This window comes from Amblyomma maculatum, chromosome 7 (genome assembly GCF_055883805.1).
Source record: "Amblyomma maculatum isolate TAMU_Amacu chromosome 7, ASM5588380v1, whole genome shotgun sequence".
In the NCBI taxonomy this organism is placed as follows: Eukaryota; Metazoa; Arthropoda; class Arachnida; order Ixodida; family Ixodidae; genus Amblyomma; species Amblyomma maculatum.
Genome location: NC_139350.1, coordinates 112,979,577 through 113,004,254, shown reverse-complemented (window position 1 = coordinate 113,004,254; position 24,678 = coordinate 112,979,577). Strand labels below are relative to the sequence as shown.

General features: G+C 45.6%; 1 protein-coding gene across 1 annotated transcript in view; it reads right to left on the bottom strand.

Annotated features, from left to right (window-relative positions):
• LOC146184445 (aurora kinase A-like) overlaps positions 1-23,978 on the bottom strand; it is an 89,165-nt gene extending 65,187 nt beyond the window's left edge. The window contains exon 1 of the mRNA XM_084608541.1: positions 23,965-23,978. Within this exon, the coding sequence (XP_084464667.1) occupies positions 23,965-23,978 (14 nt within the window). The remainder of the gene's footprint in view (positions 1-23,964) is intronic.
• Between the last annotated feature and the right edge of the window lie 700 nt (positions 23,979-24,678).

The window sequence follows — 24,678 nt, the reverse complement described above, 5'->3', positions numbered from 1 at the left end:
AGTATCACATATCTTCTCGAAGACAATCTTCAAGTCACGTACACGGGCAGGAAAAATGATCCCGTCGGGCTCGTGACATCCAGCCCCACCCACACTCTGTCATTCTGTGCAAGTTACGTAGAGATACAAGATAATTTCACTGGTTACTTGGTCATATGCTTCTAAATTTTGTGGAATTAAATTCATGCAAATTGGAGTCATACGTAGTACTTTAAGTGATTAATTACTCCCAATTCATCGTTTTATTTTAACTTAGTAAATAAATGTTTATTCGTACGAAACAGCATCTTACCGGGCAATTAATTACTTTAGGTCCAATTGATTATTAGTAAATAATTATTTTAAATAAAACAGGCTGCAATGAACTGTGCAGCTTGATGAACCTTCAGCTGAGGGCAAGCACTGATGCTAGCGCGGATGTATGGTTCTTGACAGTGCGATGGCTAAGTTGCCTGTGCCGGAACTTGGGATACGAGTTGCGCGTGGTTCCGGGAACCACCCACCTCTCCACAATTTTGCCTGCTCCTGTCGCCGTTTGTCCGAAAACTGAGTACGAGAATGCTGAATGCGATGACGACGCGCTAATGACGGCCACACGTGCGCTGTTGCGAGGATGGAGTGGGTGCCGGGAACAAGAAGAAAGACCCGAGCTGACAAGGAAAGCAACAGAAGGACGATGGGGCAGAGAGGAACGAGAGACACTCTAGAGCCGGTCGACCTAGCCTCCTCTCCCGTGGGACGACTGCCTGAAGATACGAAGACGGCTCGCCAGTCCTCGCGGCACGTATATTGAGCTCGCCGTGTAAACTGTCACCATCAGCGTTACCTGCAGTTATGGCCACCATCTCCCACCCCAAGCATCGGATCACCGCAGTGGCGTCCAGACGCAGCCTCAAGACCGTCGGGTGAGCGAGGCATCCAGCTTTAATTAAATCTGTTACTGGCCCCATTTCGTGTGTGATTCCTCCTCTCCACCCCGAAAAGATCCCTATAACCGGGACATCACAACAGAGCGACAACGAACCAACTGTGGAGAAGCATCACGCACAGCTATGTTGTGGCATGATCTGGTTTGCCTTCAGTTCTCATTGCAGCAGCACTACTACCCTCTTCTCTCAAAAATACTTTGTTTGAATAGAAATTGACCTTTGACATTGGAAGCGCGCACAGGCTAGGACACGAAGAACACAGCACGTCACGCTGGACCACTTCCTACGCCATGAGAGACCGTGTATGGGGCCTGATGAGCAAAACATGGTACGTTGTACAGGAAGTGCGGCCTACACCGATGAGGCTGATATCGGGAGAGTAAAGGCTGCAACGCGTACCGAGCCGCGTCTAATCTGGAGGAGAAAAGAGTTGGGGAACGTTCAACAAGCCCGATTAAAAAAAGTGAAGCGATAAGATTACAACGCAAGCTGCTCCACCGCAGCTGCCGTGCTGAGGTAACAAATATCGCCTGCCTTTACGTTCACAGCTAGGTGTGCTGGACCGTATTAAGTATTGGCTAAGCTTTTTCGGTTACTATGGAGGCTATCGAAAGATTGTCCGGGTTGTCTCATGAAGGACGTCATGTGCGACACAACAACACAAACAACGGCAGAGGTAGCAGGAATCAACGGAGGCCAATTTTGTACCGGTTAAACGGAAATTATTGAAAGTACACTAGCAGGATGTGCAGAAAAGACATAAGGAAGAGTTTGATGACGAAAGGTAACATTTATTCTAGGAACAGCGCCTTTGCGATGCACATGCAATGCATGGTTAAGAAGCATGACCGCCCGATTATCGGTGCAGACAATGTTGGCTGATTTTCATACAACGAATATAACCGTGTTAAAACAGCTGTTCCTGGAAGATATTTTGCAAATCAAGAAGAACGTATGTTTGTATTCTTGCGCCTGTTAAATCTCCAAGAAACGTTACTCGTCACTACTTTAAGGACATACGATCCGCTCCGATGGCGCTGTAACATACTGCCTACCCAACGAAACTGGGCAGCTTATATACGAAGCAAGCAAGTGCTGTTCCGCTTAAGGCGCGGAAAGCAACGATATGGTTGAAACCAGGGCTACGATTATATTTATTTGTAGTACGAGAAGAGAGAAGGCGGGGAGAATATGAGCTTCAATATGAGGAAAATAAGGGCCAAGAAAGGGACAGAAGAGACAAACAGCGCTGTATATAAGGGAGTTTCAAGAAAGCCTTAATCAAATGCTTAATATTGGGTATTTTAATGATGTGAAGACGGCTTCTGCAACAGAGTCGTGCTATTGTTGCCGGAGATCAGAAAAGATCAGAATAATAATAGCTAGTAACTTGCATTACTATTATCTCACAACTCAACTTTTACACATAAGCATACAGTTGCTGTCAAAAATGTTTAGCCTACCTATATTAAGGCCACATCTATTTTTAAGGCGAAATTATTTTTGCCTAATTATTTGTGTAACCAAACCGTGCTACCAGAAAACGTCATTTAATCACACTTAAAAAAACGAATTGTGTAACCAGTAGGAGTCGAACGACGCTATCTCCGATGCATAGCCAAGCGTGCTAAACACTAGCCAGGCTGGTGAGAACGACTTCGTAATTCTCCTCGCCTAGCGAAACGATGCAAGGTGGCGTCAGTGAATGCGATACGTGCAGTAATAAGTGTGCAAAAATGTACATAAATTCCAAAAGCTGCCTCAAGTATAGAATTTGACGATCAATGTATGCTTTTCGAAATTCGCACATGTGGAATTTAACACAAGTCAAGCAGTGAATCTCTCGTTACACAAACGCATGGCTGCCATCAAGCGAGGTCGAAATAAAACAGCGCAGCAGTCTCGTACGGCTCTGGCCAGTCCGTAACATACGAGGTGAAAAAAAAAAAAGCTTAGAAACGGCAAGGTCTTTAATAAAAGAACATGCAGCAAGATATTCGGCAGCAGGAAGGACAATGCTTTCACATTTCTGCACGTAAGCAGACTTAAGTGGATCCAGGAAATATTTTAGAACTTCAACAACGCTGTAACCATTGGTGCTACTGTTCTACAAATTCTGGCTATCCGCGCCAAAATACGCGCGCTGTCGAAACCCCGCGCTCTAAGCAACGCGCTTTATGTCATCTATAAACGGCTGAAGTCCCGCATCACTTTATATTCCCAAGCGTGCAAGAAAAGCAAACAGCAACGAGCACAGTAAGCCAGACGGGACAGAAAAAATGCGCCAGGACAGCTGCCACGTAGACGGACGGCGATGGGTCAGTGCTAAATGCCCATTTGTTTTTGTTTTCCTAAGTATGGGGGAGCGAATTCAAGCAGAGGTTAGCCATCTTTTCATTCTTTAGAGCACCGAATATAATCGCGTTTTCTACATTTTATCAGCTGACATGGTTTTCATGAAAAGGCAGCTACAAATGCGTAATTCAGACTAGATGTCCAAGTTTAAAGCTAATAAGGTTGTTATAAGACATTACCCAGCTACGTTACCAGAAATTGTTATCTGCTGTTTTTTTTTATGTCCGGCAGCTTCCCGGCCTTCCCGTCTCAAAAGTGTTAGGTGCAATATTACTTGCCGGCTGGCTTGAAAAACCGGGTACGTGCGTCAGACCTTGCCTTTTTCCCTTTCTCAATTTTTCATAATGTGCTTCAGTCCTTCATAATATTTTTTATTATGTTATTTTTAATTATGTATTAATAACTAGGAGGGAAAAGGGCTGTCCGCCCAACAGGAATGTGTCTACGAGTGCACTTGCTGTGTGGGGTGAAGCTGCAAGAAAACAAAGTTTGAATCTCTTCCCGTGATACATCCGCTTTTGCAGTCATTAATACCTCTACATCAGGTAAACAATATTGATGGTTTTTAGAAAATACATACTTAAACATATTAGAGACAGATGAAATGAGTTTCCTCAGTGATGCTGTGTATCTAGAGGCCTATTTCCTAAGCATTTCTCCAAAGCGAGGGTGAAACACAGGCCGGGGAACCTTCTGTTCATTAAAAAACAGAAAGGTTCATATTATTGGAAAACCTCAGCCCATTTGTAGCCCATAGGATTGTGTGACCGTTAGGCCACCACTCCGGTTGTCGAGAGGGCCTAATACAAATTCTACAAACAGCTAGGAGGCAACATCTTAGCAGCAAGTTGCTTGGCGTTCACAGGAAATGAGCCTGCACTTGAAACCCCACCATGACAGCGAGCCTTGTGCCTTATATTATGTTTCTATTAATGGCTGCCTGCTTTTCAAGACATCCGGTTAACCAACCAGTTTCGCTCAACATCCGCGGCACACTAGTGAAAACGAAAACGAGTTCGCACTGCCGTCTGAATGCTGGTCTCATACAGAGCAAATCAGCGACAGTGAATCGTGTTCCACGCGACAATTTTGAAAATATGCAATCCTTTTCAAGACTTGAGATTAAAATGGACGCATCCATAAGCATTAAAACATGTAAAAAAGCAGCATCGAAGCATGCTCAACTACCAGCAGATGTGCAAGGTATTCATACATGATTCTATAGCTCAGCTATTTAACTATTCAGCTGGCGCACTAATTAATGCAGCTGGTGATATCAGCAAGAGGAAAAATGCCAAATGTATCCAAAAATTTGAAACGCAGCTCTTTTTTTAATTTACAATGTCTACAATAATGTATTGCAAGCAGCACTACCTTATAGAAGCAGAATTTTGCTCAGTTGCAATAACTCGGATGGGAAGGATTCACTGCTAATCGGTTAATTTCTATAAGCGCTGGGTTGCGTTTGAATGTTCTGTATTGACCATTGCTCTCAAACGCAACACAAGACAGCCCCTTCCCCCTGTTAACCCTGCCACACTTCTGTCGATGGGTGTGGCGTAAGAATGTTACTTGGTTTTTTGAAAGACATTTCATAGGGTCAACTCTCAGCCTACTTTCGTCCTCAGTTTCACGCCAGAAGCGCCACCTGCAACGAAAACCTTGGCAGCTCGTCAAGATGATTTGTGAGCCTCAGGCTTTGTTTTAATGGAAGCAGGCATTGGCTGCCGAGACTGGTGAACTTGTCACCACGCCTATCTGCTGTATGTCTAGAACGACAGCAAAAAGGTTTAAGGTGCAAAGTAGCATAACCGCAAGATGATGCTCTTAGAGGTTCATCATCGTCATCATCATCATCAGCCTGACTATACCCACAGCAGGGCGAAGGCCTCTCCCATATTTCTCCAATTCAGTCGGTTCTGTGATAGCTGCATTTACTCGACCCCTCCGAACATGATAACCTCATCCGTCCACCTTACTTTCTGCAACCCTCTGCGAAGCTTTCCTTCTCTTGGAATCCAGTTTGTTTCCAGAAGCGACCATCGGTTATTCTCTCTTCGCTCTACATGTCCTGCCCATGTCCATTTCTTTTTGTTGATTTCCACTAGAATGTCAGTAACTTGAGTTATTTCTCTGAACCACACAGCACGCTTCCTATCTCTTAATGTTACCCCTACCATTTTTCGTTCCATATCCACCTGCGTTGTCCTCAGCTTAAGTAGAGGAGGCAAACCCTCTTGGTTTGCCTCCACGTTACAGCCCTATAGGTGAGTACAGGAAAGGTTCAATTGTTGTATACTTTCCTCTTCAGCAATACCGGTAAGCTGCTAGTCATAATCTGCAAGTGTTTGCCAAATGCACTGCATCCCAATCTTATTCTTCTTGTTCTTTCCTTTTCATGGTCGGATCTGTGGTTACTACACCTGTCATAAGAAGACATATTCGCCTACTACTTCCAGTGCTTCGCTACGTAATGTAAACTGCTGTTCCTTCCCCAGGCTGTTGAACATTACCTTAGTCTTCCCCATATTGATTTTCAAGCCTACCTTTCAACTTTCTCTGTCTAGGTCACTAATCATTCTTTGCAGTTCATCTCCTGAGTTACTTAGCAAGACAATGTCATCATCAAATCGCAGATTACCGAGGTATTCTTCATCTACCGTTATCCCTAACTGCTCCCTTTCCAAGCCTTTGAATTTTTCTAAGCAAGCTGTGAATAGTACTGGGGAGATCGTGTCTCCTTGCCTAACACCTTTCTTTATGGGAATTTTGTTACTTTCCTTATGCAGAACTATGGTTGCTTTGCAGCCACTATATATATCTTCGAGCACTTGCCCGTATGGCTCATCTACCCTCTGATTTCGCAATGTCTGCACCATCGCCAAGGTTTCTACTGAGTCAAATGCTTTTTCGTAATGAATGTGTGCTATGTATAAGGGCTCATTATATTCCGAACATTGTTTTATCGCCTGGTTGATGGTATGGATTTGATCGATAGTAGAGTATCGTTTCCGAAACCCTGCTTGACCCTTTACTTGATTGCAGTATAAGGTTGTCCTGATTCTATTAGCGATTACTTTAGTAAATACTTTATACGTAACAGGCAGTAAGCTTATTGGTCTGTAATTTTTAATGTCCTAACCGTCTCCTTTCTTATAAATGAGGATAATATTTGCATTCTTCCACGATTTCGGTACCATCGATGACACCAGGCACTTCGTATACAGGGTGGCCAGTTTTTATAGCCCGATATCCTCACCGTCCTTCAACAAATCTATAGTTATCTAATCCTCTCCACCTGCTTTCCACCTTTTAATAGTTTCTATTGCTTTCTTAGCCTCGTTCTTCGTCACTGGTGGAACGTCCGACTTTTTTTCCCTACAGCCAATCTTATTATGGTCCTGACTACTTTGGCTACTGTAGAGATCAGTATAGAACTCCTCGGTTACTTTGACTACACTGTCCATATTTGCAATGGCGTTGTCCGCCTTGTCCCTTAGCGCATACATCTGCTGTTTGCCTATGCCCAATTTCTTCTTTACCGCTTTAAGGCTTCCCCCGTTCTTTACAGCATGCCCAATTGTCGCCATGTTATACTTCCTTATATCGGCCACCTTGCGCTTATTCATTAGCTTTGATATCTTGGCCAATTCTATCGAACCACAACAGCGAACCACAAAAGCAAGTTGCTAGAACAGGAGGTTAGTTCGAGCGTTGTGACGGTGACACATTAAATCCAGGCGTCCGCAGGAATAATCGCTGCAACAATCACAGCTTTCGCTGTGCAACCAGGCTTAAGTCATGCTTTACCCCTCCCCCCTGCCCTTCAATTTTTTTATTTACATGTCTAAGCAAGAGTACATGTTGGGCACTTAATACAATTACGCAGCGAAAAGCACCAAAACAAACAACTGAATACAAATGTAATGTAAACAGTCAACACAACAAAGAAAGGTCCAGGCACAAGAAACTTTGTCTCTTCGTGATGCTTGTGATAAACGAACGTTACGCGGGGAGGGAAGGGGGGGGGGGGCAATTGGCACATACCGATAGATGCAGGGGCGAATTGAGGCCAAAACTCGGCAAACCCTTTTCTATGGAGGCGGCTTGTGAAATATTGTACTGTTAACCAAAACCTCAGTAGTGTTGAGGTAACGAATTCAGTTCGCAATGTAAAGGCGAGCGATGCGGTTTCCAGTTGGTAACGTAGCTTTTTAAACAAAAGTGTATTTTTCTTAGGAGGCACTTCGCTACCGCGGTTGAACGACGACACGATTGTGAGCTACCGTGAGCTCAACTCAAAGGCGTTAAACATGGCAAACATCTCTCCAACTCGGCGAACAATTTACATCATGCCATAAAACATTTGTCTGAATGAACACATCTACAATACCGAGAGGAATAGTTGAAAATGTGACTGAAAGAAGGAAGGTGCTGGAGTCCAGAGGTCTGAAATAATCACGACGCCATGTCTAAAACTCAAGAAGGCCTCTACTAATGTCCCGGCTCAATGTCTGCGCAGCACTGGTGTATGACTTCGAACAGTGGTAAAGACAGTGGTTAGAGTATCCGGCCAAGGTGGCGGATGAGGCCGTTTGGCATGCCATTGAAAGTTAAATGGGGAAGCTTAGGTTATCTAAATTAATTCTTAGTCTTCCGCAAAAGACGCTTCTTTATCTTATCGCTCTTTTAGTGCATCCCGCGCCAACAGGACAAATATCTACAGCGGTACAGAAAGAGATGTATTTTAGTGGAAGGCTCTAAACTTTAGGTTTGACATTTTAAGGATGAATAATGTACGAGTAATGACATCGCAAAAGCGGTGGGCATCCATGCGCCATAATATGCCTCCACATTAGGGCGCCCCAGCGTACTGGGCACTCTCCTATAAATGCTACAATCGCAACAGATTAACTTATGTATCTGCTCTGGAAGCATATCAGCAACAAAATTGACGGAAGCCGCGGATTCGAAAGACTTACGTTTTTTGCTCCTTGCCTCTGACGCCGTTGGTAGAGGGCTGTGTCTCGTGGAGGACATTCGAACTCTCAGATTCTTGTCTCTTGCTTTGAACTAACCTACGCATCGCAACGTTGCCGCAAAAGAAGGTGGTAAAAATGGAAACTTGCAACTAATAGGTTATTCTAACAGCCATTATATGCCTATTTAACGGAATGTCTGTTCGCCATTTTTGTATCAGATTTGCCTTTCGAATGCGGCTAACGGCTGTAGTATAAGCGTGTGGCACCGTCCTCGGCAAGAGGAGTTTTGGTTTAACGTCCAAAAGGGACTAAGGGTGCAACGGATGCCGTAGAGAAAGATTAAGTGAAATTTGCATATTTGCGTTATTTAATGTACTGAAGTTGCACAGTCCACGAGCGCCCGTGTGTCAGATTTGTCGACACGTGGTCGCCATTCTACACCGGGTTTCTTCTAAAGGACTAAGACGGAACAGACTACCAAAGAAACGCCAGATGGCACGCCGAAAAATAAGCGATTCAGTCGTGCTGACCGTTTTATACGCTCTTCCAAACGCGGCCATTATTTGAAGATTTCAGAAATGCTTCATCTGAACGCACCTATCGGCACAAAGAAAATAAAGCCAAAGAAAACAACGGAGAGTAACACCAGTCAGAACTTTAAAATTTTCCCACGCGTACTGGACTGATCGCCAGTCTGGCATCGCTTTGCACCCACAGATTTCTTAATTAGAAAACTCGTTTAAAATCCTACCTTTCTCTGCCAAGGTATAAGGCGGCACACATTGAATGCTATTACGGCACTACGGTATCAACTGACAGGTGTGCATATAAAGACGGGTGCAGTCGAAACTGTAACAACCTCAATTGTATTTCTAATGTGACGAGGATTTGACTATAGTAAAACGAGTATTTTGAGTACCTTCTGGTTGGGTCAGGCTGATAGTGGTTCACATCCAAGTGCTACTAACGCTAAGACGGAATTCGTACAGTGAGTCTCCGTATTACGTCAACCGCAATGGAGCCTAGTGCACGGGCATCGAATATATAATATGAATATATAGAACGAAATATACATGGTATAAGGTATATGTGTTATACGTTTCGCATATATGGTATGAAAGCGCACTGAACAAGCGTAGAGGGGGAGAATACTCAGTTTGCAGGTAAAGCCTAAGATGGGTCGGCCTGCAAACTGAGTCATACCCCTCTCTAGCCTTGTTCAGTGCGAAGCTTTCATACCGTGTAACCATACCAGATGCCATCGCGTCATATTTGTTAGGTGCAGCTCATGCGACGACACACATTTTTTGTTTCGAGTATCCGAGTGGAAGATTCAATGTTGTTGCTTCTTTTGTCCATGCTCTCCACATGCATGAAAATGGTAAAACGATGAAAGCTAAAAACATTGGAATGGGATACAAAACTAAGCAGCGCGGAACAAAATACTCTCCGAAAACAGTTCAAGCGTTTTTTTCGTCCTCTCGTCACACCTGTTTCGCATATATGTAAACACGATTTTCATGATCGAGTTTGAAACTGGGCGCAAAATCTGAGTAGCTGACGACTATAACTACTTGACAGACCTGGTGAGCTCCATAGTGAAGAAAGTGATGGGATTTTATGTCATGTAAGCTATTGAACTATGAAGTGCGAGAGCTGTTTGGAAGCATTCTTCTAGGACATATATTACACTCTTCGGTCTTTTACGCTATCCCACGCCGAGATCAGAAGAATGCATGGAATGAGAGAATAATAGGGTCTTCGATGAAAATCTAATAAGATTAAAAAATATTGTGTTGGGCAACTGACGAGCAATTAGCTCTAAAATAGTAATCTGCGCCTCCACCGCTTTGCTTCCTCGAAAGTTCTACACAAAACTTGGGAAACGGAGCTCATTTAAAACTCACGAAATATGTGGGCATGCAACAACACAAATTACATCTTCAGAGGCTGCTCAGCATAGAAGCAAATAAACACAATGTTAAGCCCCAAGCATACATGCAATAAACTAGGAGACAAATTTCCGGACCGCAGCTGTGTGTGAGAGGCGCGTAGGTGCACTGTTAAACAGGCGGGATGAAGGGGTGTTGTTGTACACAAGCTAAAGCGCGCAAACATACAAAAATGGCCGCCACTATAAATTTTACAAGCTTTACTCATGTTATGCCGCCGCACTGCACAACACCGAATATACCAAAAAGCGGAGTTTAGGCGAAGTCGAAAGACTTACTTTTTCTTTGCACCTGTCGTCCTGCTAGTAGAGCGCTGACCTGGGGACATTGCTTTTGCATCAATTTCCAAAGGTTTTTCCTCTTCCACATCTCTGCAATCGATAACGTTGGGGGAGAAGTAATAAGACTCCAGTAAAGTTAAGTTGCAATGAACGCGCTGTTGCAACAGACACAAGGTACGTATTTACCGGAATGGTATCCTTCGCCCCCATTGTGCTCAGTTTATCTTCAGATTTAAGGGACTGCAATATAACTGAGCGGTAGACTCTTCTGGAGTTGAATGCTTCCTTTTGTGCATAAAGCTTAACCTTCTAATGCGACTTCACCAAGGACGGAAGTTGTAGCGAAAGGCTCAAAACATTTTGTCTGTGTGTTATTTATTAAAGTGATATGAAACAGTACGCGGTCGCGTTCCCTTACGAATTTATTGAAACACGGTAGCCAATGCCAGGTTATATCCTAGCACACCCAGGTTGAGTTACCATCCACCTTGATATCGGGTAAACGCTGCAGGTGTTGCTGCGTGTCGTTAGAGAAAACATACGAGTTTATCTTCGTAAATTACTGATATTTAAGGTGTTGGATTTTTTTTTTCAGCCTTCCATAACGACATATCTCTTTCTCTACTCTTGTAGAGTGAAAAAACTAGCACGGAAGATCAGAAACTAGGAAAATTGTCTAATGTTTACATGTCTTTCCCGTGATTGGGTCCACCAAGGAGCGAAGCCGATACTGCTATTTTTGGCCTCCCGAACAAACCGCCTAAACACCTTTAGCATGGTTTGTTCTACTTTATTCAGAGGGCAATGTTAAAAAATTTGATTATACAAGATACGCAACAGTGGAGGGCTGTCGAAATTTCGACAACCTGGGAGTTGTAACGTGCGCTAAATCGCAAGTGTATACAGCGCCTTGCAAACTGCATGAATTGCTAATTAGTGGGTAGGAAATAAAACGCGCCGTATCTTTCACACGTCTCTCTGGACGCCTCATTTAGCCACACGGGATAAGAAGGAGCTGGGAGGAAAAAACAAAAATATTTACAATAACGGTAATCTATGAGCTATTTTTGCCGCCTGGAATCTTTTGCTTGCACTGAGATTGCTGCGTCCGTTTTCTCATGACAAAGTGTGCTAAAGAACCCAGCCGAACACTTGCCGAACACTGTCTGCGCATGTCTTAAAGGGTTGAAGTGGAGCAAAACGGCGGACAATTTTTTTTGAATTTTCGCCTAAATCAACGCAAACAAGAAAAATATAGATCAATTAGAAGGAAAATTGACACTAAAGTGGTCGCCGATTTAGTTTCCACAAGCAAAGGTTGAATGTAAATATATGTGTATCAAGACTGTCAAATTTTGGCACTAACTGCTGTTTTCAAAATAGGTCATTCTATAAAAAGAAATTGTGGTGTTCACGGCAATCGAGAAGAAAATTAAAATTCCGAGTGTCAGAATTAGCACGCTTCCTTTATTAGGATTGATAGCCAGCGACGTCTGCTCTCTGCCTCTAGGTAAATGAAGCCCCCGCAGTTGTATCCGCCCAACACGTTCTACCAACGAGCCATCATGACAACACTTCAAAATGAGGCTCACAGCAATAGAGGCCATACTAGGAATGAAAAGGCCGCGCTTCGCTTAAATCGCGCGTGCATTATAGTGTTGTAGAGAGCCGCCTACAGCCAAATATTTTTGTGGCTGCACTTGTTATGAGGCGCTTAATGTATAAGAAGTTCTGCGTGCAGTTCTATATAATGAAGGGAGACGCCACCCTACTGATGTTTTTGCACACACTCCTCTAAACGTGACCATCGCTGTAAGTTATCAGGATCGCCCAAGCGGAATTTGAGTAATGGTGTAGAGAGGTCTAAAGCAATAACATCGGCTAGTAAAATAAGTCTGAACAATTACTGATCTGCAGCGCCTTGCTCGCGCCTTGTGGACCTCTTCTGAAAGTCCCTGCGGCTGCGCTGTTGCGTTTTTGTTTATGTGTGCTGCAAAACGTAACGTTCCAAGACAATTATAGGGGGAGAGATTCCGGCCCGATCCTCTGAATCGAGCGGACGTGCTTTTCATGGGCTCCGTAATTTCGGTTAGTTTGGGCAATTCATTGGCTCGGCGTTTTTGAATTTTGTGTCGAATGGACGGAACGCATCAAGAGGACCACAGGAATACCAGTTTTTCTGAGGTGGGACTTTGTTTCCGATTTTTTCGGACTTTGTTTGGTGGACTACGGGCTGAAGCTAGGCCTAACGTGGCCTAGCGTCTCGCGGCACCTTGGGATTGCGGCGGCCCCATCGGGGACCCACCCCTAGCCTAGTGAAGCTGAAAAAAAGTGGTAATTGTCGAAGGAACGCCGGTAGATCCGGAGGAATTTCAAGTGCCTGGCCAATGGTATACCACCAAGAAGAAGAGATATGTGCAGCTCCAGAAGACTGTGCAACAAGTTGAGAAGCAGCGAGCTGCTGAGAAGCATGCTGGAAGAAAAATGGCTGCGAAATCGGTGGAAAAGCAGCAGGCTCGCTTACCCGATGGCGACGAGAAGATCATTTTGAGGCCACGTGGCGGTCTCGTGCGTCTCCTTAAGTTTGGCAACGCAATCTTGGCTGACGCAATAATCGTGGCAGCTGGTATCCACCCGGGCGAGGCCGGGGAGGACGTCATCTCGACGAATATTAAGCAGCACTCAATCCTCGTGGCAATTACAAGCGCCGAAATGAAGAGACGCTACGCGAGCCTAACCCACCTCGTGTTCGAGGGGGAGAAGATCGAATTGACTGCCTACGTGGCGACGCCGGAAAAATGCGGCAAGGGCGTGGTACATGACGTGCCACTTCTACCGACGAGATCATCATGGAGAGGCTGAGAATCCACAGTAACCCGCCAGTTTTGGGTGTGCGGAGACTCGGCAAAAATTCCAGAACTGTGCTAATTCTCTCTGAAGAGAGAGAAGTACCACGATGGGCTCGCCTGACTCCGATGGCGCAGCGGTGTCAACTTAACCGCAAAAAATATGAAGTATGCAATGCCTGCGGAAGACTCGGTCACAGGGAGGACGTCTGTCCGGACCCGAACAACCTAAAGTGCAGAAGCTGCGGAATGGAGAGGCCACCGCAAGGTCACCAGTGCGAGACAAAGGCCCAGCTGTGCGGCAAGGGCCACCTGCTTGGTGACCGAAAATGTAAGGAAATACACAGGACTCCGTACGAGGTGAAGAATAAGCAATGGGATCGAAAAGTCAAGGATAATCCAGCTCAATACGACAACAGAGGGCGACCGAAAGTCAAGCAAGAAGGAGGAGGAGACTTCCGCGTTAGAGAAGACTCCTTCCGAAGGTTGGAATCTACCGCCAACGAGACGCCACCGCAGCAGCGAAGGCGTTCCAGTTCTCTTGCTCCATGGGACGCTCCAGGTCTGGGTCTAGGAGACGTTCGAGTTCGAGGGACGCGGCCAACCCATGGACCAAGCGGAACGCCAGCGGAGACCGGAAAAATGTAAGCTTCAACAGCGAGACCTCCCAGGCTAAACCTAGGAAAGTTAATAGAGACGAGGAAGTCGAAATTCCTAAAAAAGAAATTGAGGAGCTTAAGGGGGTGATTAAAAAGCTAACGCAAAATCAAAAATTGAAACAGCATACGGAAGAGCAAGGGCCTCCCACTCCCGCGAAGCAGCTGCCACCTGCTCAGCCAGTCGCCCCGCCACAAGCGGCGCCCCCGGCGAAAGTGGATGAGCAAATGGTGACTGAGGCGTCTCGCCTGCCCCCGGTGAAGCGCAAAATTAATGAAACAGACCCCTTCCAAGACCTCGAAAACAGGCTTGACGAAAAATTGAATTCATTCATGAGCCAAATGACCTAATTCATGAACCAAATTCAGAGCCAGGTACAGGCACTTGCAGAGGAAGTGCAAAGAGTTCGAACCGAGCTCATAGCCGTCAACACGTGGCAGCAGAATGTCGAACAAACCCTAACCCAGCTGCAAAATGGCCAGGCGCGTAAATGAAAACCAAATTTGGCAGTGGAACTGTCGCGGGTTCCAGCGCAAGAGAGCGCTACTGCAGCAATATCTTCCACTCATAACTGAGACCCCCCTCGCAATCGCCCTTCAGGAAACAGAGAAGGGAGCCAAACTAATGGGATACCAGGTGTTCAACAGCGATAGAGGCGTGAAATCGACCGTGGCGACCATTGTAAAGCACAATGTAGCGGTGATAGAACACCATTTGAATTCGAGATATCGAGAACGTATTTCTCGAGATATTAACGGGATGAAAGAAGGATCCCAGTCTATTCCTTCTTAACATTTATAGCTCACCCAAGCATAAGGAAATTAGATTTAGGGCCCTTATGCGTAAAGCCATCAAGGCGGCCGGGAGTAATCCCTTGCTGATCGTTGGTGACTTTATCGTTGGTGACTTTAACGCCAGACATCAAGAATGGCGCTATGCTATACAGGACACCAAAGGTAGGCAGCTATGGGAGGACACGCACGAGCTGGGTCTCACCCTCCATACGGATCCCGATCATCCAACGAGGACAGGTAACAGCGTATGCGCGGACACATCGCCAGACCTGACATTTTCAAAAAACTTACAGGGTTTAGACTGGCAAAATTCTAAGCAAAATTTTGGCAGTGACCATTTCATTGTCGTTTCAGTCCTCACAGAGGACTGAAAGACGCACAGGGCGTGCCAACCGGCCGAAACGGAATGGGATCAATTTAGAGAAATCAGGGCAACCGCGCAATTAGAACGGATTGAGAACATTGAGGAATGGACGGAGGCACTCAAACGCCAGGTTGGCGAGGCGACAAAGACGCTGGTAGGAGACGACGCTCCTTGTATAGCAGATAGCCGACTGCTCCACATGTGGGACGCTAAACAAAGCATGGAACGCAGGCTGAAGAAACAAAAGTGGAACAAGAATCTTAGAAGACGAATCGCGAGGCATAACAAGGAAATTGAAAGCAACGCGATTGTGCGAACAAAACTGGCTCAGCAGATGCGACGAAATGGAGGAAGGCGTGAATCTCTCCAAAACGTGGGGCATGCTCCGGCATGTGTTGGACCCAACATATTCAAAAGCTCAATCGGGAATAAGATTGACAAAACTCAGACACGCCTTTGAAGCAGACGATCCGGCGTTTATGAATACGTTAGTAAAAACATATGTTGCAGACAACCAGCGTTCCCCACTCCCGAGCTACGGTGGCACGCCCAATGAGGCGCTTGACGCCCCCATCACGGAAGCAGAGGTAAGGGCGGAAATTGTAAGACTAAAAACTAAATCAGCCCCGGGCCCCGATGGGATCACCAATAAAATGCTAAGGAATCAGGACGATGACTCTATTAGTCAGCTAACAGAATTCATTGGAAAAGTTTGGGAAACGACTCAGTTGCCAGATCAGTGGAAAACGGCAAACATAATACTAATACCCAAACCGGGAAAACCCCCGCAACTGGAAAGTTTGGGACCGATTTCCCTAACCTCATACGTAGGGAACTTGCTGGAGCACGTCATACAGACGATATTAACGCGCTTCATGGAGCAAAACAATCTGTGGCCGCACGAAATGGTCGGTTTCCGACCACACTTGTGCACGCAGGACGTAATGCTCCGACTAAAGCATGATATCGTAGAATCGCGATCGAGAGACGCCAAAGTAGTCCTGGGCCTAGACCTCACCAAGGCATTCGACAATGTCAGCCACGAGGCTATCCTCGAAGGGTTCGAAGTTCTCGGAGTAGGGGAGAGAACGTACAACTACATAAAAGACTTCTTATCGGGCAGAAAAGCCTGCGTCATATTTCAAAATTTAGAATCTCCTACGATAGAGTTAGTAAGCAAAGGCACACCGCAGGGCTCATTGCTATCGCCTTTTCTTTTCAACGCGGCAATGAGAGGCCTCCTGGGAAAACTTAACCAAATCAAGAGGCTAAATTTTGGCATGTATGCGGACGATAATATCATGTGGATTAATCATGGGAGCGATGCGAGTACGAAGGAACGCCTGCAGGCAGCGACCAACATCATTGTCGATTACGCGGCTAAAAGGGGATTTTCGTGCTCCCTGCATAAATCTGAGTTGTTCGTTTATAACCCAAAGTACCTCCGCTGCAAGAATAGCGGGGAGTTTCATATTCAGGTGGAGGGCAAACCGGTGTCAAAAGTAGATCAGATCAGGATTTTGGGGATGGTCATTCAATCCCACGGCTGTAACGGAGAGGTCCTGAAAAAATTAGAAAGTTACGCGATGCAAACCCTCGGGCTCTTGAGGAGGGTCGCCACTAAAGGAAGAGGCCTCGAGGAGAGAAATGTACTAAAACTAATCCAGGCATACGTAATAAGCAGAATCAGACACGCCACGTCCTACCTGGACATCAAGGCCGGCGAAAAAGAGCAGTTAGACTGCCTGATTCGAAGATGCGTTAAGAAGGCGCTAGGATTGCCCGTGGGTACCTCGAGCGAACGACTGCTCGAACTCGGGGTGCATAACACGTGGGCAGAATGGGCGGAATGGGCGGAGGCAGTGCGAGGCTCAAAATTAGAGAGACTAAGCACGATCGAGACGGGCAGGGTAATCCTTGCAAAAGTAGGCCTCAACCCAGACAGGAGTTCAAAAAAAAGTCATGATTAATAGTGAAATCAGGAATGCCTTTGTAGTTCCCCCCTTGGCTAGGAATATGCATCCGGAATTTAATGTCGAAAGAAGGGCCAAACGAGCCGAAGCTCTAGAGCGACGGTTCAAGAACATGGGAGCAAATGAAGCAGTCTATGTTGATGCGGCAAGTGGCAGAACAGGTGCGGCGGTAGCTTCAGTAGTTGATGGCCGAGGGGCACCGGTATCCGCGGCAGCCATCAGAGGCCGCAACATAGAGACTGCGGAGTACGTTGCGATAGCGCAAGCTTGCGTAGGAACAGAAGCCAAGTTCATAACTAGCGAGAGCAAAACTGCCCTTCAAAATTTTGGGAAGGGGAGGATATCGCCGGAGGCGGCCAAAATCGTCACCCAAAGAACGATAAATAGGAAAATTCAGTTAATTTGGACACCCGCTCACGCTGCCGTCCCTGGTAACGAGGCGGCTCACGAGCTTGCCCGAGCTCTCTACTTCCGGGTAGCCGTCGAGCCCCCGAACACTGGGCATACGACGAGCGTCTGCAAATTTACGGGGAAATCATCGACCATTATAAATTGGGACGTAGACTGGTAGCCCCGCCAGATGTTAGACTAAATAATAGAGAAGCTGTCGCGTGGAGGCGGCTACAAACTAATACGTTCATGAACCCGGTCTGGGCGTTTCACGCGCTACCAGACCTTAGGGACAATGGTCTCTGCAAACCCTGTGGGGCGAGAGGGACCCTCGACCACATAATTTGGGAGTGTCCACAATCTCCAGGGATAGGGCAAAATATTACAAGTAGAGAAGCCTGGGATACCCTGCTGCGAAGCGCGGACCCTGCGATCCCGCACCGCACCGTCCATCTGGCGGAGGAGGCCGCAACAAGCCAACGGCTACCTGCCAGCCTCTAATCCGCGGGCGCATGACTCCCCGTTTCCGATGGAATTAAAAGTTGTACAGCCAACCAACCAATTAAGGGGGGAGAAGAAAAATTTTGGTAATAACGGGCAATTACTGCAGGTAACAGGTGCCGATTTAAAGAAAGGGTAAGAAGTCTCCTTCCTTAGACCCCAATGTAGGTTTCGAATAAAGGTAGACAATCCAATCTATATGTGGGTGTCTTTTGCATAGCTTGAGCTTTAGTCAGGCTGTCTGGCATTGCCACAAAAATGCGACTCAGTCTATTTTTTATTTATTTATTTATTTATTTCTTACATACTGCAGGCCGTGAGGCCCAAGCAGGAGTGGATTAAAAACAAATTATTACAGTGATTAGTAATATCAAAATGCAAACAAAACAGAGCGCAAACAGCAGGAAATGAAAAATGATAATAGCAGACCATGAAATTATGGTAAACATGGTCATTTATCAGGTCAAGAGACTGTAGGCAGCAGGCTGGCAAGCTGTTCCAATCATTAATGGTCTGGGGAAAGAAAGAGTGTTGAAATAAGCTATACTTGGCAAAGTACGGGGTCAGAGAAAGAGGGTGGAATTGTCGGGTTTGTCTGGTGTTTGATAGTATTAGGTACAGTAAAGGATTAATTCCAAGTTTATGATTAAATAATAAAATAATTTAATCGAAGAACTTTTCGCCGGGACTGAAGGGTAGGTATTGAATTCGATTGCATTAGTGCAGAGACAGAGCTAGTTCGACTGTACTGAGAGAGCATGAATCGGACAGCTTTTCTTTGGGTTCGCTCTAGTGCGCTTATGTTGGTGATAGTATATGGGTCCCATAAAACATACTCTAATTTTGTCCTTGTAAAGGTTTCGTATGGGGCTAACCTTTTAACTTGGAGGGGTGCATCCTTTAGTTTCTGACGCAACAAGCAAAGTTTTCGAAATGCTGACGAGCAAGTGTTGGAGATGTGCGTGTTCCAGCTTAAGTTGCATGTTAATGTCACACCAAGATATTTGTATTCGCTAACTTCAGCAATTGGACCTGAACCCAGAAAGAAAGAGCATTTTAATGGATGAAGTTTTCTTGTTATACGTAGCAAGACGGTCTTTTCAGAGTTAAGTTTCATACCCCATCTACAACACCATGTGAGAATATTGTTAAGGGTTGTGTTTAGAATTGCCTGATCGTCAGCTGACCGGATCTCACTAAAAATAATGCAGTCATCTGCATATATACGGATCTGTACAGGTTGATTAACCACATCAACAATATCGTTACAATATACCAAAAATAGCAGCATTCAAAGTCCACTGCCCTGAGCACACTGCCACTGCCGAGATGTGACCGGAAGAGCATAAGAATCTTCTCCGTTAATTGTAACATACTGCTTGCGTTGCATTAAATACATCAATATCCAAGCAACAAGAAAATCGGGCAATCCTATCATTAGAAGTTTCTCGATTAGTTCGTTATGCGGTACTAAATCGAACGCTTTGCCGTAATCTAAGAAAATTAGTTCTACTTGGCCGGTCCTATCTACTACGGAAGCAAGAAAGTGAAATAAGGCGACTAACTGTGTAACCCTAGAAAACCCATTCTTGAAGCCGGGCTGGTGTTGCGACAAAATGTTATCTTAAAGAGACTTTGAAATTAGATTAGCTATGATGTGTTCCATAAATTTACAAGAAGAACATGATATAGATATTGAGCGGTAGTTAGAGAAGTAAAGGTTACCCCAATTCGGGACGGGCACCACACACGCGCCTTTCCAGTCATCAGGTGTGGATGCAGTTCTAATGGAAGCTATAAATATTTTAACGAGGAACTTGCATAGCGTTTCAGCGAAACGGCGAAGGAATGCGCCTGGTATACCATCAGGTCCTGGAGAAGATATAACTTTTAGCCTAAGTAGCATGTCCAATACCCCGAATTCGTAGCGCAGTGCTCACCATTACTTCAATCGTACTGGAGGAAAACGTGAGCTTGAGTTTAACAGATCCTGAGTTCACTCCGTTCCGTATATATGCAAAGTCGATTTCCATTGCAGAGTTTGAATTTTGGCATTGAAAATGAGAACCGGAGTACATTACTGAACCAGCGTGGCAGGCTACGCCGTGAGGAAAATTTCAACAAACCTTAAATAAACTTGTAAAGATATTTCTATATGTAAAAAAACAACGAGTACATTAATTTTTGAAATATGCAAGCTGACTGACACTCTATGAACAACTTTCTGTTAAAATAATTTTGGCAGGTAATTAGTTAAGGTTAAGCCTGGATATCTCGAATCGACAAGCTTCGGTGATCCTTGTGATTTAGCTTTCCGGTCATGCTGTATGATTTAGCATTTGGATACGCTTACGGTTTAGCTCATGGCTATGCTTTATAATTTACGCTATGAATATGCTTATGGTTTACCTTATGGATGTGCTTACGGTTTAGCTTATGGCTATGAATTATGAGTTTCAGACTCAACTTTGCTGCGTCGTTTATCGAGACGTTCTTCTAGTTGTTCAGGTGTCTCGGACGCTCGTCTAGCTTTCAGCCTTTCATATCTCCGCTCATTTTCAACCAACTCCGGCGGTAGCACTTCTGTATCGGTAGTACCACTGTCTTCTCCTTCCATGTTGAATGCGCACGCCTAATCTCTAGCAAGCGGTTATATAGCCGGCCTCCGCGATAAACACGCGCTTGCGGCTAACGTCAAACAATGACGTATAGTGCGTGGCAGCGGCCACCTGCACCATGTGTGACGTCACTCGTGCTCTGACATACGCCGGCTCACGTGAAGCGCGGTGTTAACTAGCGCAGGGAAGCTTTTTGCTTCAGAATTACGGCCTCTCTTTGATGTCTCGTTAGAGGACAATGGCGAAAGGCTACCCTTCTTCTCCTATCTTTTAACGCGGTAGCGTTAGGGGCCCCGTGTCGCAGAAACATCGGTGTCGTCGTCGGCGGCCGCCGTCCCGCGTCGTCCGGCGTTGGCCGCGAGCGAAACATCCCAGAAGCATTATTAAATAAAAACGAGTGGGAAAAAGCGCCGACCTGTGGAATCGAACGTGGGCCTCCGGGGTGCGAGACGAGCACGCTAACAACTCCGCCACGGCAGCTAGAAGGTTTGAAATGGAGAAGGGCGCGTCTATTGATTGCGGTGTCGTCTCCGAAATATCCCTCGGAGAAGTGTATTGTGGCGTATAATAATAATTCATCATCATCATCAGCCTGACTATACCCACTGCAGGGCGAAGGCCTCTCCCATATTTCTCCACTTAACCCGGTTCTGTGCTAGCTGCATCCACTTGACCCCTGCGAACTTCTTAATCTCATCCGCCCACCTAACTTCCTGCCGCCCCCTGCTACGCTTTCCTTCCCTTGGAATCCAGTTTGTTACCCTCAGCGACCATCGGTTATCCTCTCTTCGCACTACATGTCCTGCCCATGTCCATTTCTTCTTCTTAATTTATACTAGAATGTCGGTAACTTGAGGGTTTTCTCTGACCCACTCTGCACGCTTTCTATCTCTTAATGTTACCCCTACCATTTTTCGTTCCATAGCCCTCTGGGTTGTCCTCAACTTAAGTAGAACTCTCTTGGTTAGCCTCCACGTTTCAGCCCCATAGGTGAGTACAGGCAAGATGCAACTGTTGTATACTTTCCTCTTGAGCGATACCGGTAAGCTGCTAGTCATAATCTGCGAGTGCTTTCCAAATGCGCTCCATCCCAATCTTATTCTTATAGTTATTTACTTTTCATGGTCCGGATCTGCGGTTACTACCTGTCCTAAGAAGACATATTCGCCTACTACTTCCAGTATTTCGCTACCTAATGTAAACTGCTGTTCCTTCCCGAGGCTGTTGAACATTACCTTAGTCTTCTGCATATTGATTTTCAAGCCTACCTTTCTACTTTTTCTGTCTAGGTCATTAATCATTATTTGCAGTTCATCATAATAATAATTATGAGCATGTAAAGAACAGAATTACAGAGCACGCAGTTAAGCGGGTGGCAAACTACTTTTCCGCTGTACTAACTCTACGCTTGGCGCGCACGTGGCGCTATCATGAATGTGGCGCACGGAATAAGATAGACAGGGCATGGCCTCCGAGATCTTCATCGCGCCGGCTCGGATCGGGAGCGATGTTGCCGATGAACTACGACTGCCGCTTGAGGTCCGCGCATTTCGGCAAGGTGGCCGGCAGCGCTTCTACATCCCAGAATCACGCCTCAGAACAAGTAATTACCAATCAGTCATGCTTTGGACAAGTTAATGTGTTGTATCATGTGAACTACGTCTTTCTGTCACTCAAAAGCCCGACAAGCAAAAGAGTAGACGGTGCGAACGGGGCGCGATAGCGCTATCGCGTTCCATTCTTTTTTGCCTCACCTAGTTTGCCTCTGATCGAGGTTTGTCGAAGTTGTACACATAATTAGGAGAGGCGCAGTATCTCTCACATGTTCTTCGGCAAGGCTGAGTTTGAATTGTACACCATCTCTCCTGTCGAGTGGCGTTTCTAGCCGCGTGTTCAAGTGTTGGATCGCAGATGGTGAGAACGCTAGACAAAAACTAATCTCACTAATGTGCCGGAGTATACGGGCTCAAACCCGACCGCGGCGGCTGCGTTTCTATGGAGGCGAAACGAAGATGCGTCCGTGTGCTGTGCGACGTCAGCGCAAGTTAAAGATCCCCAGGTGGTCGAAATTACTCCGTAGCCCGACACTACGGCTCCTCTTTCTCTCTTTCCACTTTCCCTCCCACCTTGTTCCCTTCTCTTGCGGCGCGGTTCAGGTATCCGTAGAAAAGAATGCGACAGATACTGGGCCTTTCTTTTCGGCACGCCGTGCTTGACGTCACTCGTGCTCCGACATACGCGGCTTACGCGAAGCGCGGTGTTGACTAGCGCAGTGAAGCTATCGCTTCAAAAGATACTTCTATCGTTTATCTGTAACCAGCCGCAGTTCTCCAGCGACGCTAGTGAACCTCGAGTTTCCTAACTATTTCCAGGATGCTCGAGTCAACGCGTCTATGGTTCCTCTTACAAACTGATAAAAGGCACCTTCATCTAATACAACACTGCGGTGTGCTCATCTGCGTATTCAGAGAGGCTTTTCTCATTTGCGTCGCTTTTAGCAAGCTCATATCGCCCTCTTTCCGCACTAAATACCATTCAACCATTTTATTTTTATTTTCCTTCTAGCTTTTAACAATATGCAGAGGTTCAAACGTTTGTTGTCGCACTAATGGCAATATAACTGCTCAGTTCTCCAAACGCACGCAGGTTGCATCTTTGTATAGTATGTATAGAAAAGTGCTCACAGCTCAGTGCACATGAGGTGTATTAGTTTAAATAAATATTTTGTTATGCTGCTTGGGGAAGCAATCGCTTAACTGTAACCATGACTGCAATTCATGTGAAGTTAGGACAAGGACAGCTGCCTAAACAATAACTTCGTTCTGGCGTATCGTTACGCCCGTTCAGAAAAACTATGGTATAGGAATGCTCGAGAGATTCCAGAAAGCGCGCTAAAATTTCCTAATGAATTTAATCGTATTACAACCTTTATCATGTTAGACTTTCTGTGATGTATCGAGGTATCGATGATACAGTGTCGCATATCTGAATCGAAACTCGATTTCAATCCTGTATCTTGTATCGGTATCGGAAATAAACTTTTTCATTCTATCGAGTATCGGTATCGAAGATAACTTTTGAAGTATGTAGCCGAGCCCTGATAGAGGTGGGGAAGCCTCAATTTGCAAGATGAGTCTAAGATGGTCCTGCCTGCGAACTGATGCATCCCCCCTCTAGCCTTGTTAAGTGCGAAGATTTCATACCGTCAATCTTCTTCCTCTAGTCACATCTGTTTCGGATATATGTAAATGTGATTTTCATGATCAAGTTTGAACCTGGGCGCAAACCCTGAGTAGCTGACGACTATAACTACTTGACAAACCTGTTGGGCTGCATCGTGACGAAAATGATGCCATTTTATGTCATGTAAGCAATTGAACTATAAAGTACCAGAGCCATTTGGAAGCATTATTCTATAGGACATATCTTACACTCTTCGGCCTTTTACTCTATCCCACGCCGAGACGAGAAAAATGCATGGAGTCTAAAATAATAGGGCCTTCGATGGAGACGTGCTAATAAGATTCCAAAATATTGTTTTGGGTCACTGAGGTGTACTTAGCTCTAAAATAGTTATCGGCGCCTCTACCACTTCCCTTCCTCGAATGTTTTCCACAAAACTTGGGAAAGGGCGCTCATTTACCACTCACCAAATAGATGTGCGTTCAACAACACAAATCGCACCTTCAGAGGCTGTTAAGCATAGAAGCAAATAAACACAATGTTAAGCCCCAAGCATGCATGAAATAAACTAGGGGACAAATTTCCGGACCGGAGCTGTGTGTGCGAGACGCGTAGGTGCACTGTTAAAGAGGCCGGATGAAGGGTTGTTGTTGTACACAAGCTAAAGCGCGCAATCATGCAAAAATGGCCGCCACTATAAATTTTACAAGCTTCACTCATAAGGTTATGCACCCGCAGTGCACAACACCGAATATACTGAAAAGCGGATTTTAGTAGAAGTCGAAAGACTTACTTTTCCTTTGGGCCTGTCGTGCAGCTAGTAGCTGGCTGACTTGGGGGCTTTGCTTTTGCG